Genomic DNA, 15,306 nt, shown 5'->3' with positions numbered 1-15,306 from the left:
CCCTGCGGCAGCGGGGACACGCTCCCACCGCAGCCCCCGCCGGCAGCCCCCGGAGCAGCCCCTGGCTCGGGCTGATGCTCCCTGATGCAGCCAATTAATGTTGATCCAAACTGTCAGGAGGAAGGTGGGGAGCAAAAGACAAGAGAAACGCCGCTTATTAAGCTAAAAGCATTATCTAAGCACGCTGGCAGGAACGCGGTCTGCACGGACGCTCGCGTTATTGAAGTGCACTTTACATCAACTGTGCTTACTTCTGGCGTATTAACCAGGCCGGTGTGGTGGGTGCGGGCAGGGATGGCCACGGTCCTGGAGATCCAGGGGACCCCCCTCCGCCCCCGTGGGCTGGGAGGCAAAGCCTCGTGGGGACAGGGAGGGACCCACACGGCAAAGGTGACCGAGCAGCCCGGCTTCCCTGGGACAAGAAGTGGCTTCCCCGCTCCCTGCTGACAGCCCTGCCGGGGCAGCGGTGGTGTGGGTTGTCGAGATCTGTGGCCACCAGCGGGGTGTTAAAAAAAAAAGCCTCAGGCACCTTTCACTATAAAAAACAAATCTTTTATGTAAAAAATAAACCTAAACAAAACCCACAACCCCCGCTGCCATGCTCGTGACAATACAAAAGGCCGATTCCCCAGAACACCGTGAAAACAAAGTAGCTGGATCCAAATATATATAAATTGTCAACTTAGGAGATTGGAAATAGCACCTTGCTGGCCCCCCCACCCCTCCCCGAAGGAGTCAGCCCCGCGCCCCAAAGCCACCACCCGCACTCTGAGCCCAGGGACACCCCCACAGCCCCGTGCCCACCAGACCAGGAGGATGGACGGGGCGGTGCGGGAGTCCCGTCTTCAGGCTTGGCACCCCAGGGACCCCCCGCCTGTCCCCAGGCAGCGCCTACGCTGGCCCCGGGCACCCCCCAGGAGCAGGAGCTGCTCAGCCCCTGCTGTCACGAGAGCAGAACAAGCCCACAGCGGGATCCCAGCTGTGAGGGGTCCGGCGATACCAAGCAGCATCTCCCAGGGCAGGATGGGGTCTCCAAAATCCAATCTCAAACCGGTATTAAGAGAAAAACACTTTTCTGTCTGCACTGCAGGGTCAAGTAACGAAAAGAAACAAAAGAGGGCCAGGGGAAGAGACGGGGAAAGAGCAGGAGCTGCGTCCTGAACCCCTCCCTCAGAGCTGGCAATGCTCCTCCCGCAGCCGGCCGCTCCGAGTCTGCCCCCGCCGGCACCGCGCGGCGAATCGGGGTGAAAACGGTCCCTGTGTTGTCCCGCACGCAGCAGCCCTGCAGCCCCCGCGCTTGTCTCAGTCCCGTGTCGTGGAACGGACGCCAGACCGAGCAGGCAAACGCTCCGGCGTGTGCCGCGTGACGGGCGCTGGCGAGGAGGCGAGCCAGGCGTGCTTGCACGTCTGCGTGTGCAGGCGCCCGAGGGCGGGCTGGTTCTTCCCCAGGAGCTGGGCAGGGAGAGGCAGAGGGGTGCGAGGGCAGGGGGTGCCTCTTCATTTGGCTGGTTTGGTGATGATGCGAGCGGAGAAGTCGAAGAGGTTCTTGTTGATTTTCCGGAGGGTGCTCACCTCCTCTTCCAGCTCGCTCACCTGGATCGTCAGATGCTCCTGGTCGCCCACCAGGTTCTGCCACAGAACACCACAAGAGAAAAGCGTCAGGCACCCAGGTCTCACCTCTGGCAAGGGGAGGCTGGTGCTCCCCCCAACAGCAGCAAATCCCAAACCCTTTCATCCTCTCCCTCCTCCACCTCCTACTCAAACCGCAGCCCCTCCTGCCTACACCATCAGCAAATTCCAGGGCTCGTTCCTCCCCGTCCCCAACTTGCACAGGGCCCTAAGAACCGGCTCAGCTGAAGAGAGGACCCCCCAAGGGCTCCGTACCAGCAGGACGCGATTCCCCCGTCTCAGAGCAGCTCTCACCTTTTCCCTTGTTGAGTACATCTGCGAGTACATCTTCTCAGCCTTCTCCAGGTAGCTCTCCCCAGACTCCTGCAGGGACCAGACAGGAGCGATGATTCACAGAGAAGACCCTGGCCCTCTCCCAGCGCCCCTGGGCAGGGCTCCCCGCCGGAGTAGGCAAAGAACCCCCCCAGCCCCATGGGACAAAGCAGAAATGGAGCAGAGACTCCAGCGGGGTACGGCCACCCCCGCGGCACCAGCAGAGCCTGGCTGGAGCTGCAGCCCCTTTCCAGAACGGAAGGCCTGTGCGCAGGGCTGGGCAGGGACAGGGGTCCCAAAACAGCCCCCTCGGGAGTGCCTGGCACAGGGGTCCACCAAGCTCCTCTGCCAGCACAGGCAGAGCGCTTTGCCTCGGCAGGGGGAAGCGCCGGGCTTGCCATGCCGCAGGCTGCTCTCCCCGGCACCGTGCTGCGAGCGGAGGAGCCTGACCGACTGCGGGACCGACATTTCCAAAGCAGCACCTGAGCTGGCCCTGCACCGCCGGCGTGCCGTCCCCTCCGCCCAGCAGCGGGCAAACAGCCCCTCCTGGATCGGCTGTCACCTCCCCGACACGGAGCTCATCCATCAGCCGTGGTAGGACTGTCACTCGCCTGGGGACAGACGCTGACAGAGGAGAGAAGCTCTGGGACCACCGGCAGAGAGGCCAGCACATGGACCGGCACGGCACGCAGCGAGCCTGAGATCATTGATGGTGCAGGATACCCCCCCCGACCTGGGGACGGCCTCGCCGGGGCCGAGGGACAGCAGCGGTGGGACAGCAGAGCCAGCCCACGCTGCGGCACAAGGCTGGGAGGACAAATGACTGCACCAGCCAGGACGGCGAGGGGAGCGCGAGGGAGGAGGAGCGGGTTTCACCACGCTGGAGAAGGGCGTTCGCAGAGGGGAACAGCCTCTGGCAGAAAGAGGCAAAGACGCTGCGCGGGGGGCTCTTGACAGGCAGGACTTCGGGCAGGGCAGAGCTGCAGAGCTCCAACAACCTCCAGACCCCCCCGCCACGACTGGCACCGGGGTCATTTCAAAGGGACACCCTGTGCCCCAGCCAGGACCCTGCTCCACTTGGAGACCTCGGTCCAGGGGTTCCCCTTCCCCAGCCGAGAGCAGCCCAGACACAGCCGAGAGCAAGGGAAGAGCCTGCCTGCTCGCTGCCTGGCCTGCCTGCAAGGCTCCCACCACGAGTCAGTTAACCGGGCAATTCCACTGCACTTGGGGAAGTTCAGCAGCACGGGGGAAGATCAGAACAGGTCGTGGAGCTGCTGCCCATCAGCAGCGGATCAGCACAGACCGGCCACCGCCGCTGCTCTGGCTGGAGGAGAAATTTTGCACCCTCCGGCACAGACCCCCCCACCCGACCTCCGTCTCCCCCTCCCCAGCAGCCTGCTGGTCCCCGGTACCTGCTGGTGGAGCCCGAGGCGCAGCGTCACTCCCTCGCTCCCCTGCTCGTCGTTGCTCTCGGTGCCGTGGAGGTGTTTACTGAATTTGGGGAGAGGCACGCTGGGTTTCCCGTCCGGGTTAAACATGTTGGCTGGGGCCAGCACTATGAAGGCGTTTGTAACCGGACCTGGGATGGGACGAGAGGAGGGGACGGGTCAGACTCCCCCCCTCCGGCAGGTTTGCCTCTTGCCTGGTGCCTCGGGCAGCCCCGAGAACAGAGGGTGCAACCCGCGGCGCAGGCAGCTGCCAGGACTCTGGCCTTCCTCCCCAGCACCTGGGAAGAGGCAGAGCCCCTCTCCCCGTCCTTCGCAGCGGGGATGCGGCTCCGCACCCCGGGCCCGGCAGGCAGCACAGGGAGGAGCGGGGCGGCCCGGCCATCCTCCGCAGAGCCAGCCAGCCATCAGCAGCTGCCGCTCTCGCAGCTGCCTCCTGCAATGATCTATCACACACTCTCGTTTGGCAGAGCTAATGAGCGCTTTAATTACTGCATTTACCCACACAGGCTGCTGCTTTCTGTCAGCAGCCCCCTCCGCCCCCCCCTTCCGAACTCGTGCTTACTGGTGAACTCCCACCATTGCCCCCAAACCTCTCCCCGTCAGACACAGCGACCCCCCAGCCCCCCAAAGCCCCCCCGCACCGCCTGCAGCACACCTCCAGCAGCCAGCGGGCTTGTGTGCGAGCAGAGCAGCTCGGTCACCACTAATAAATCCCCGACCATCCATCTTCCCCTGGTCAAACTCGACAGCGCGAAGGGAAAGGTTAAAAGGATCCAGATGCACCTGAGCGGAGGCAGGCTGCCGCAGCACCCGCCCAGCGTCCCCGCCAAAGGCAGCGGGGAAAGGTGCAGGATGATGGAGGGAGCCTGGGGGGTCCCCGGAGGGCTCGGAGCCGCCCCAGGCTTTCAGTCTCTGCAGAGGAGACGGACAAAAACACCTCTGATGCAGACGAGGGCTCCCTCACCATCATCTCCCTCTCCAGTTAGACCAGAGCCTGCTCCAAAGCCTGACCCTCCCGGGATCCAAGGCTGGATCCCACTGGCAAACCAAAGGCTCCGCCGAATACTCGGTCCAGAAGCTGCTCTTTGCCAACGCCGTGCTGTAACAAACCATTTGTTTTACTCTTGCTCCCCCCCTAAAGACAAGACGTTTGCTGCTTCTTATGAAAATATCCATTAGTGAGATTACCGCTGCTGGTTCACCGGCAGTTCCAGGAGCCATTTGAAAGGAAGGGACAAGAAAGGCAGAGAGGAGAAAAATCTCACGAACTAGCCCACAGGTCCCCAGATCTGGTCACCATCCAGGCGCAGACCACCCAGCCGCTCTCGGGCCCCAGTGCAGATGCAAGTCCCGTCCAAGCCCACCTCGTCACGACGGCTCGGGCACCAGGCGGTGGGTGACACCCTGCCAGGGTGGGCAGAGGGACTGCACTCAACTGGGGGAGAATAAGTAATCCAGCTTCCAACACTGGCAGCTGCTGGCAGGACGGAGCGGCTGGAGCATCCCTGGGGTGACCTTGCACGAACGAGCCCTCGGGGATGGTCTGTACCATACTGTGTTTGCAGAGAAAAGGATGGAGCTCGCGTGACAGGACAGGAACCGAGGCCCAGAGGGATTTTGGGGCAGTGCTGGCAAGAGAACCGGGGAGCATTGGCTCACAGCCTCATCCCAGAGGTCTGCTGCTTCTCCTCGGAGCGGTGCTAGCCACGCCGGGTGACCGGGAGCAGCCCTGCCTTGCCCGGCACAGTCACAGCTCGTTACCCAAGAGCAGCAGCCCAATTTCTCAAAGTCTATCCGCCTGCCCATGCTCTGCCCCCGCTGCCCGCCCTCGTCAAGGACAAGCAATCCTTGCTGGAAAAGCCCCCTGCATCTGTCCTGCCTGCACAGCCACGCTGTTCTCGAGCCCTGAGCCACGCTCCGACCTCTCCAATCTATTTGCAGCACCGTCATGTGGGGAGGGCAGCGGTTTCTGCCTCGCCCCCAGCTACCCGCTCTGCCCTGCGAGCAGAGGGACCTCGCTCTCCCGAGCACACCAGGCCGGAGGTTGCTGTCACGTCAGCCGCGGCAGAAAAGCCCACGTCATCTCTGCCTTGGGAAGGGAAAGGCTGAGGGAACGCGCTGGAGAGGCAAGCAGGGCGGCAGCAGGGGACAGACCTTGCTGGGAGGCTCACGTCACTGCTCGGACAGGCGGCAAGAAAGGCCAAGGGGAGACGGGGACTTGCTGGAAACCAGCGCTGCAGGGAACTCGCTGCCCCACTCAGATGGGGTGGCAGGGCTGCCGAAGAGAGGCAGCGCTGGGACAGAAGAGCCGCAGAGCTCCCGATGCAGGGAGGCTGCGGGGAGCCTGGGCTCTGCGCGGGGACCCTCCACCTACGGTACAGCTCTCTGGTGGTGGGCTCCTCTGGATGGGAGCTCCTGATCCACAACACAGCTCCCACCCCGCTGCCGGGCTCAGATTAAGCATGCAGCAGCAGCAGCAGGGTGGTACTGGTGCCAGGGCTGCCGGGTGTCCTGGTTTCGGCTGGGACAGAGTTAACTCTCTTCTTAGTAGCTGGTACAGTGCTGTGTTTTGGATTTAGTGTGAGAATACTGTTGATAACACACTGATGTTTTAGTTGTTGCTAAGTAGCGCTTATCTTAAACCAAGGACTTTTCAGTTTCCCATGCTCTGCCAGCACGCAGGTGTGCAAGAAGCCGGGAGGGAGCATGGCTAGGACAGCTGACCCCAACTAGCCAAAGGGCTATTCCATACCATGGAATGTCATGCCCAGTATATAAACAGGGGGGAGTTGGCCGGGAGGGGTGGATTGCGGCTCTGGCATCGGTCAGCGGGTGGTGAGCAATTGCATTGTGCATCGCTGTTTTTTTCCTCCCCCCCCTTCCTTTTTTTTGTTATTTTCCTTTTCGTTACTATTATTATATTTCATTATTACTATTGTTAGTATTATATTTTACTTTAGTTATTAAACTGTTCTTATCTCAACCCACGAGTTTTACTTTTTTTTCCTTTCCTCCTCCTCACCCCACTGGGAGGGGGAAGCGGCTGCGTGGTGCTGAGTTGCTGACTGGGGTTAAACCACGACACCGGGGAAGCCAAATCCCTGCCCGCAGGAAGAAGGGAGCCAGCGGAGGCTGCAGAAAGCACCCGCACCTCATGGCCCCGGCACCCAGCCGCACGGTCAACCTGGTCCCGCTTGTGTCCATCTGCACTCCCCTGCAGCCTCAAGGAGAGCTTTAATGCCTGGCTCGCAGTGCAAGCTTGGCCCCCCCTCCTCTGATGACTCACACAGATTTTGTCTGCTTTCACCCTTCTAATGCCAGCGGAGCAAGGCTGGACGGGCGCTGCAGTAGGTCCCCATTAGAAACGGTCCTTGGCAGCAAAAGGAAAGAAGGGTCTGCAGGCAGCCTGGCTTTCAGCGACTGCCCTGAGGCAGCAGCTTGCCCGCCTCTGTCCAGAGGCAGCGTCACAGAGGAACAGGGTCTGACTTTCACCACCGTCGCCTCCTGGGAGGGTTTAGGCAGTGCCCGGAGAGCAGCGCTGCCAGCCCCACCAGCGAGAGCGGTGTTAAGAGACTGGAGACCGCCACAATCGCATAAGAAATCCACTGTTAGCAAGAGCTCAAATGCAACAGGAGGGCTCCATGGTCCACTGCTCCGAGGCACCTAATTGCTGATCTGAGCCTGTAAAGGTTTGTTTGCATGGTTCATCGGAGCCATTAGACTCAAATCCCAGACGACTGCTTATATCGGATTCACTTCAGGCCTAATGAGCTCATGGGCGCGCGTTGCTGGGGTCACAGGGACAGTCTCTGCTCCAGACACGTCCTCCCCCTCTCACAGCCTCCCCAGGCGTTAGGGTGCATGTGGGGCAACCGCTCCCTTTGGAAAACAGGGAGGAAGATCCTGGATGACCTCAGTGACAGGGTGAAATCTATGACTCACTCCCTGACAGTGCACAGCGGGGTTGTTAACAGACGTGGGCAAGGTCAAAACATTACTCCAGACAGCTGAGGCCTCCCTCTAACGCCTCTACCCTTCCTGGAGGTGTGAAGCAAGGAGCAGAGAAATGCCTGAAGAGCCCAGGCCGGCGTCAGAGCAGCAGAAGTGAGACAGCAGCGGCCTTTGGCAGTTGAGGAGAAAAGGATCGCGGAGATAAAGGCATGCCTACCTTTGTGATTCATCGTCTTCAGGCACTGCTTGCTCTGGATGTCCCACAGCCGGACTGTTTCGTCGTGTGAGCCGGAAAGCAGCAGGCTGCCATCCGTGGAGACCGACAGACACGTCACCTGGTTCCTGGAATGGGGAAGAGGATGTTTAAACTCAGGATGACCCGAGGACTGCCAGAAACTGGTGAGATGGGCAGACGGGGCCAATGAAGTGTTTGCCAGGTATGTCTGGTCCCTCACCTGTGCCCTTTGAAGACCTTCCCGTTCTCCCGCTCTGTCTGGAAGGTCCGGTCTCTCTGGACCGGCTGCAGAAATGAAGGAAGGAAGGGAGAGAGTGGTTTAAATTCAGGAAGACTGAAGCCAGCAGGTTCATCACTGTGTCTGGCAGAGGCAGAGGAGATACAGGGGAACCCAGGCTCTCCCGTGCCCTGGTAGGTCACACCAGTCACGTAGGCGGGGAGGTGACAGTGGCTCAGGGTGCCACGCCAAGAGCAGCACCGAGCAGATCTGCAGCCCCACGCACTCACCCAGGCACAGAGGTCAACCTGGAAGATGGATCCGTCCATGCCGCCGCAGAACATGTGATACTCGGAGAGGTCAAGAGTCACAGCCATGATCCCCACATCGAAGAGGACGGAAAGCAGGAGCTCCCCAGATGAGATTTCCCAGAGCTGGAGTGAGAGGGTACAAGAGAATTAGGGGCTTAAATGTTAACGGCAGGATTGGAAGAACACGCTGCTCTTATCAGCGCCTGCCCAGCGGCAAGCTGGCAGCACGTCCCGGCACCCCCTCCCTGCTGCAGATGGGGAAACCTCGTCCAAGGCACAACCACGGCAGAACCGGGGATCAGCCTCGCCGCGACCACGAGACAACAAGTTTCCCAGCAGCTCCAAAACGGCCCTTAACCCCCTCCCGTGCCTGTCCTGCGCCCAGGGCAGACCCCTCCCTGCAGGGCAGGAGGAGCTGGCTGCGGGCTCTGGGTTCCAGGCTCTGGCTTCCAGTCCCTTCGAGACTAAAGGAGGTCAGTGAGGGGAACCAGAGGAGCTGACCCCAACGTTCCCCAGGAGAAGAGGGACTGCAAAGCACGCAGAGGCCCAGCCCGAGGGCAGGTGCAGAGAAACTGCTGGTGTTTGGAGAGGCAAAGCCCATTAGGTCTGGCAGCTCTGAGTCATCACAGAGACAGCCAAGAAATTCAGCTACTGCAACCCTCACGGACAGCTTTGCTGCAGCCCAGCCGAAACTCTGCTTTAACCCTGTGGGGCCTGCGCACCTCTGGGACTCTTGTTCGGTGGGACGGAGCCGAGCCTTACCTTCGCTGTCTGGTCAAGGGAGGCTGTGGCAGCTCGTGCCAAGGGCCCTCCAAAGCCACAGCACAAGTCCGTGATGGGGAGGCTGTGTCGGGACCACACGTGGCGAGGGTCAGGGATCTGGGAGGGCTCTGCCTGCAGCACGCTGTAGGGGAGAACAGGGAGACGGGTTGGCACGGCAGGTCAGCAAGAGCAACGCTGGGGATGCCAGAGCAAAGCGGCTGTGAGGAGCGCTGGCCAAGGCTCTGCTTCCTCCGGGACGGCTCTCCTGGCTGCAAGGACCAAGCAGGACACAGAAGCCGTCAGCGGCTGCAGCACGTGCAATACTGAGGACGAGGGCCACTACTGAGCTCCCCACGCCAGAGGGGACAGAGACCTCAGCCGCCATTAGCAGGGAAAGGGCACAATCCACTCTGTGTCAAGCAGGGAAAAGAAGTCAGAGCCATGTGCCACAGCTTGGGAAGCTCAGATGAGACACTAGGAAAAACCTCTCTGGCAGCGAGGGTGACAGCAGTGGAGCAGCCGCCTAAGGAGGGCACAGGCTCATCATCGCCAGCAGGCTTTACCAACAGCTTAGACACGCGGGCTTAGTTAGAGCTGATTCCGCCTCCGGGAAGTGCTGGCTGATCTCTTGTTCTAATATTCCTCGCCCAGATGCTCCCTGTCCCCCGTCCGAAGGGGTCGAGACCTCCCCGCAGGCCACCGTTACCTGTAAAGGTTCCACACCAGGGCCAGACAGTCCTTCGCCCCCGAGAGAAAGTGGCTGCTGTCGTCAGTAAAGCAGAGGCACGTGAGGTCCTGGTAGTGTCGGTTCAGGATGGCTAGGAGGTTCCCGTTGGAGACCTACAGCAAGGGAACGGGCAGGAGAATATTAAGAAAGGAGCGCTGAGATGCCCCAGAATAAGACGGCGCCCTGCCTTCAAGGGTTGTGGGCGCAGCAGCACCTGCAGCTCCGTCCCCAGCTGCGCGTTGCTGTGCCAGGCGCGAGCAGAGCGGAGAGTCCCTGCGCCGCGGAGCCGTGCAGAACAGGGCGGTGAGCGGAGGCGGCAAACAGAGTGAAAAGGGAAGGTTGTGTCAACCACGCGAGCCCGTTGGCACCTCACTGATGGCAACTGACACAATCAAGGTGCAACCAGTACAACCACATATGCTTTTCACCGAAGGTAAATACAGCAGAAGACAGTTTGAAGAAGTCCTGCCCATGTTAACTCTGGAACCTAGCGATGCCAGTGCCGTTTCTCTGGTCAAGACACAAGTGTGCAGTAAAGATTTCCTGTTTACTGTTAATACTGCTTTGACAGCTTCTTCCAACCTCCCACAACATCTAATGAGATGGCTGCGGGGGTTACGAAAGCCGCAGGAGGCTGCGTGCCACCCCAGGGGTTACTGTACCTCAGCACGGCTGCATGGTCTCAGGCAAATGGAGGCTTTAGGGTGGACAAGGAGTTCCCTAAACCCGGAGCTTTTCTTGTTAAAAGGCAACACTGCAGATGGGGAGGGAACTAAGGGGGCAGCGAGGGAGCCCCGTACAAAAAAACCAGTCTCGACTCCCTCTCGTTGTCTGAATTCCACCGAAAAATAAAACCAAACAGCAATTCAACGGAGAACAAGTGGTTTCACAGAGAAGGCGCAAAACTAGGGCTCCTGGGCCCATTTCCAGCTCTGCGATGGTTTCCACGCAGCCTCTCCAACATGCCTGTTCCCTCTGCCAGAAGGACGGTGCCGTCACCCGCTCCAGGCAGACGCTCAGAAGCGTCTGCAAGGCAAGGCTAGCTGGGGGCAGACAGAAAGGGCCACGCTCTGCAGATGAAGCAGAGCAGAGACCAGCTCAGAGCATCACGAGCGAGTAACTCCCACTTGCTGCAGTCTCAGCCCAGCATTCCTTGTGAGGGCTTTCTTCCCAACATTGCCACAAGCACATTTTTAAAAGAAAAATCTGATGAATTAAGATACGAGCCGCCCACATAACAAGGCTCAGAAACATCCCCCAGGACGGAGAGCTTTCCAGGTTAGAAATCTCGGTGTTTAACCCTGGGGCTCAGAACAAGCTTGTTCTTTTATTTAGTTGGTGAAGTGCTTAGAACGCAGTGTAATCCCCAGGTAAACACACCACTAATTACAAATAGGATGATGACCAGAGCACAGCAGTCTCTGCAGACATCCAGATCACAAGTCACACACAAATATTAGGCTAAAACGTGGAAGAAGTGCTAAAGGAAAACCAGGTCCTGCGCTTCTGCTTCGAGGGAGCAACACCTGACCCCTGAGGCATCTGTACCAGCTCGGAAAGAGAAGGAAAGAACAGACCTAAGCCTCTCCCAGCACCTCCCACCACAATTTCTTCCCCCCCTCCTTTGACGAGCTGCCCCACGGTCTGCACGCCCATGGAGGCCACCGAGCAGCCGGCCCCAGCCCCTCGGGGCAACGTGGAGCCCAGACCGCACCAGGACAGCTGTAACGTACGTGACCCAGCAAAGCCTTCGCCCCACTGCGGAGCCCAGACAAGGTGGATTTACGGACACCTGAGGGGACGGGGGCACTCGCTAACTGTACAGGATGCGAACCTCTGCATCCCCGTTCCCCGTGCCAGCCGGCAGCCCCCTTACCTCCCACAGGTAGATGCTCTCAGCAACCCCAGCCAAGATGTAGAGCCCGTTGGGAGAAGCCGTCAGGCAGGTCACCGGCCCAGGGCATATGATCTTCTGCTGGAGCTGGTCCTGCGGGCAGAAAGAACACCGTGGCTGTTCAGTACGGGCTGGAGCACGGGAGGGAGAGAGAAACAAGACCCTGGTTCAGCCGAGATCGGCCCGTGGGAGAAGAGGCAGCTCAGGCAGCGTCCGACGCGCTGCGGCTGCCTGCGTTTGAGAAGTGTCCTCAACCCACACCAGCACTGCCGCGGTTCGGAGATTCAATGGCAAAGAGGAAGATGATGGAGGAGCACAGTCCATGTGTGCAAATCCCATCGAATTGCTCTGCATTTTGCTGGTTCTGTTGCAGCTGCTTCATGTTCAGCCCCGCAGGGAAAAGCTAAATTCCCCTCCACCCTCCTCCAAGCACAGAGCTCCAGCGACACGCAGCAGGAGGGGTACCGAAAGGCAAGGGGTCTGGATGCTCCACAGCTGGGGAACCCCAGAGATTCAGCAGAAAACAGGCTCAGAAGACTACAGCAAAATAACATTGATAAAAAATAAAAAGAAGACGATGCGAGCTCACAGCCTGGGAGAACAAGCAGCAGCTCTGAGAGCAGCTCCTCGCAGCTCGGGAAAACTGGAAAGAACAGCCCCGGAGCTGTGGCAGCGAAGGGGCTGCGTGTGCTGAAACCGACGGGCTGCTGCCGCTCTCTGCGGCAACACTGAGGGGAGCAACAGGGAACGGAGAGCAAACGGCTCTGTTTGCTAGTGTCCTGCCCTAGATGAAGCAGGAGCGGGATGGATGCAGCTAGCAGGAGGGGGACGGGGGATGGCTGTGTCGGGACGGGTGAGGTTTGTCCGGCTCCGTTTAGGCTTCTGGTTTTGGCTGGAAGGCGCAGAGAGCGGACTGAGGTGATGGGAGGCTTCAGGCGAAGCGGGCCCAGCCGCGGGGTGCTCACATCCCCCCCGGGCTCTCCCTTGCCGGGGACGGTCACATTCCTGGGCAGCCCTGGGAGCCATGACGCTCCTTTCCAGCCCCGGGAAGGGGAGCCGGGGGGGGGGGACACGGCCGGGGAGACGCTGGCCCGGAGAGGAGGACCCCCAGGAAGGGAGCCAGGCCTTATGGGATCCATAACCCTGGGGGGGGGGGGGGGCGGGCAAGGCAGGGAGGGGGCTGCAGGCAGGTCCCCTCGGAGATGGGGGGCTCAGGGGCATCACTGGGGGGGTCTCTGCAGAGAGGGGGATGTCGGGCATCTGCCCGTGGTGATGGGGGTCGTTATGGAGAGAAGGGGGGGGCCTGGGGGTCAGACCACAGAGGTGGGGGTTTCCATGGAGAGAGGGGCCACGGGGGGGCCTGACCATAGAGACCGGGCGTTTCTATGGAGAGAGGGGCCACGGGGGGGGGCTGACCACAGAGACCGGGGGTTTCTATGGAGAGAGGGGCCACGGGGGGGGTCTGACCACAGAGACCGGGGGTCTCCATGGAGAGAGGGGCCCTCACCACAGAGACGGGGGGTCTCCAGGGAGGGGGGCCCTGGCGCACCCCCACAGGGACGGGAGGTCCCTCTGCGGGGCCCGGGGGCGCCCCCCGAGCCGAGGCCTCCCGGGCCCGCCCGCCGCGCCGGTACCTTCCTCTGGAGCTCCCAGACGTTGATGTAGCTCTTGCCGAGCTGGGCCCCCAGCAGGTGCTCGCCGCCCAGCAGCGCCAGCCCGCGCGGCCCGCTGTTGCCGCCGCGGTAGCCGGGCAGGGCGGAGCCCGAGTGCAGCTCCCAGACGGAGCAGTTGCAGAGCGGCCCGGCGGCGTCCGACACCAGCGCCACCTCCATGGGCGCCGCCATCTTCGCGGTCCGCCAGGGCCAGAGAGAGCGCGGCGGCCGCCTAGAGCGCCGCCCGCCCACCCTCCCTCCGCCCGACGGCACGGCGGCGGCCAACCAAGAGCGGCGCCGCCATGGCCGCGCGGTGCGCGGGGCGGGGCGGGGCGGGGCTGCCGGCGCGCTCGCACGCGGCAGGAAGCCCAGCAGGGCCCGTCCCGGGATGGGGGACCGGGGGCACCCCGTGGTCACCCCACAGCCTTGGGGGCTCCCGGTGGGCACCCCGTAGCTCTGCGAGCACCCTATGGGGACCCCATAGCCCCATAGGCACCCCGTATCTTTGTAGGCACCCCACAGCCCTATGGGCACCCCGTGGGGACCCCAGAGGGACCCCATGGACACCCCACAGCCCTATAGGCACCCCGTGAGGACCTTACAGACCCATGGACACCCCATAGCCCTATAGGCACCCCGTGAGGACCTTACAGACCCATGGACACCCCATAGCCCTATAGGCACCCCGTGAGGACCTTACGGACCCATGGACACCCCATAGCTCTATAGGGACCCCATGGACACCCCACAGGCCTATAGGGACCCTATGGGCACCTCATGGACACCCCACGGACATCTCACAGCCCTATGGGGACCCCATGGAGACCCCGTGGACACCCCACAGCCCTATGGACACCCCATGGACATCCCACAGCTCTATAGGCATCCCATAGCCCCGTGGGCACCCTGTGAGCACCCCATAGCCCTATAGGCACTGGACGGGCACCCCATAGCTCTGCGGGCACGCCCAGGGACAGAAACCCCAGACAACACAACTTTTTTTTTTTTTTTTTAATATTTCATCAACTTTACAGGGTTACAATTGTCTTAAATATTCTGAAGTTTAAATACAATCTGTATAATAATGTTATTATAAAATGTAAACTTTCAGTGTTTTTATTTTATTTTATCTTTCTTTTAATAATCAAAAGTTTCAATACCTGAATGTTTGCAAAACTGAAATATTTCACCGGGGGCCCGGGTGTGCCCGAGGCCGCCGCTCTCAGAGGTAGAATGTGGTTTTTATTCTTTTTCTTTTTTTTGTCTTTTGTGGTTTTTTTTCTTTTTCATTTTTTACCTGAGTTAAGATATGCACGCTGGGTAAATGCGTCTGCAGCTGTGTCCGTTCCTTTTTTCTTTCCAAACCCCAGAGAAACTGATTTAGGCCTTTTTTTTTTTTTTTTTTAAATCGATATGCAAAAAGAAAAATAAAGTGGAAGGTAATACGCTCTCAAAAAAAAAAAAAAGAGGGGGAGGGAAGAGGAAGGGGGGCGAAATAAAAATAATAATTAAAAAAAAAAAAAACCAACCAACCCAAAACAGTGACTGTACAAATGCAAAAACTCACTAAGAAAATCTAACGCCCACCCTGGGCACGACAAACACACCCCCCCCCCCCAGGATTTCTCCTTGCGGGGAGCTGGGCTGGATCCTAACAGCAGCAGGAGCCGGACGGAGCCCCCCCCAGACCCCCCCAAGGGATGGGGTCCACGGAGCCGCCATGGGGCATTTCCAGCTCTGGAGAGGAGGGGGGAAAAAAGGCTGGGGGGGGGAAAGGCTGGAAAAACCCCGAATCCCCTGAGAACGCCGCTTCCCCAAGTAAAAAAAAAAGGGGGGGGGGTGTCCCACCAGCATGGGGACCCCCCCCCCCAAGCACCCGGGGAAGGGGGGAAAAAAAAAACAACCCTGTGCTCGAGGTCGAAACCTGAGGAATTGAGATACCGAGTTTGGGGGGGGGGGTGTGGGGTGTGTGTGTTTCGGTATCGGGTCGCGATTGTGTCTCACGCAGATGTGGGCGAATGTTTTGGAGGCGGGGGGGGGGGGAGCATAAAAAGTCTAAAAAATTGCAAAAAAACTGAAACCTGGCCGGCTGGAGAGATAACGATACTTAAAAATAAATCCTCAGGGGGGCTAGGGCTGCGGGATGCTCCGGAGGTCCCGAAGGACGC

General features: G+C 60.0%; 1 protein-coding gene across 1 annotated transcript; it reads right to left on the bottom strand.

The window, feature by feature from the left end:
• Nucleotides 1-900: 900 nt before the first annotated feature.
• On the bottom strand, nt 901-13,330 carry WDR18 (WD repeat domain 18). The gene is made up of 10 exons (XM_050910465.1): nt 13,121-13,330; nt 11,469-11,579; nt 9,572-9,705; nt 8,866-9,007; nt 8,083-8,226; nt 7,796-7,860; nt 7,558-7,682; nt 3,354-3,520; nt 1,924-1,992; nt 901-1,629 (listed from the first exon to the last, which is right to left on the bottom strand). The coding sequence occupies exons 1-10, from the start codon at nt 13,328-13,330 to the stop codon at nt 1,498-1,500; spliced, it is 1,299 nt and encodes a 432-aa protein (XP_050766422.1). The 3' UTR covers nt 901-1,497.
• Nucleotides 13,331-15,306: the final 1,976 nt, after the last annotated feature.

Source organism: Gymnogyps californianus, chromosome 24 (genome assembly GCF_018139145.2).
Source record: "Gymnogyps californianus isolate 813 chromosome 24, ASM1813914v2, whole genome shotgun sequence".
NCBI lineage: Eukaryota > Metazoa > Chordata > Aves > Accipitriformes > Cathartidae > Gymnogyps > Gymnogyps californianus.
Note: the sequence above shows the minus strand (reverse complement) of the source record. Positions and strands in the feature narration are given on the sequence as shown.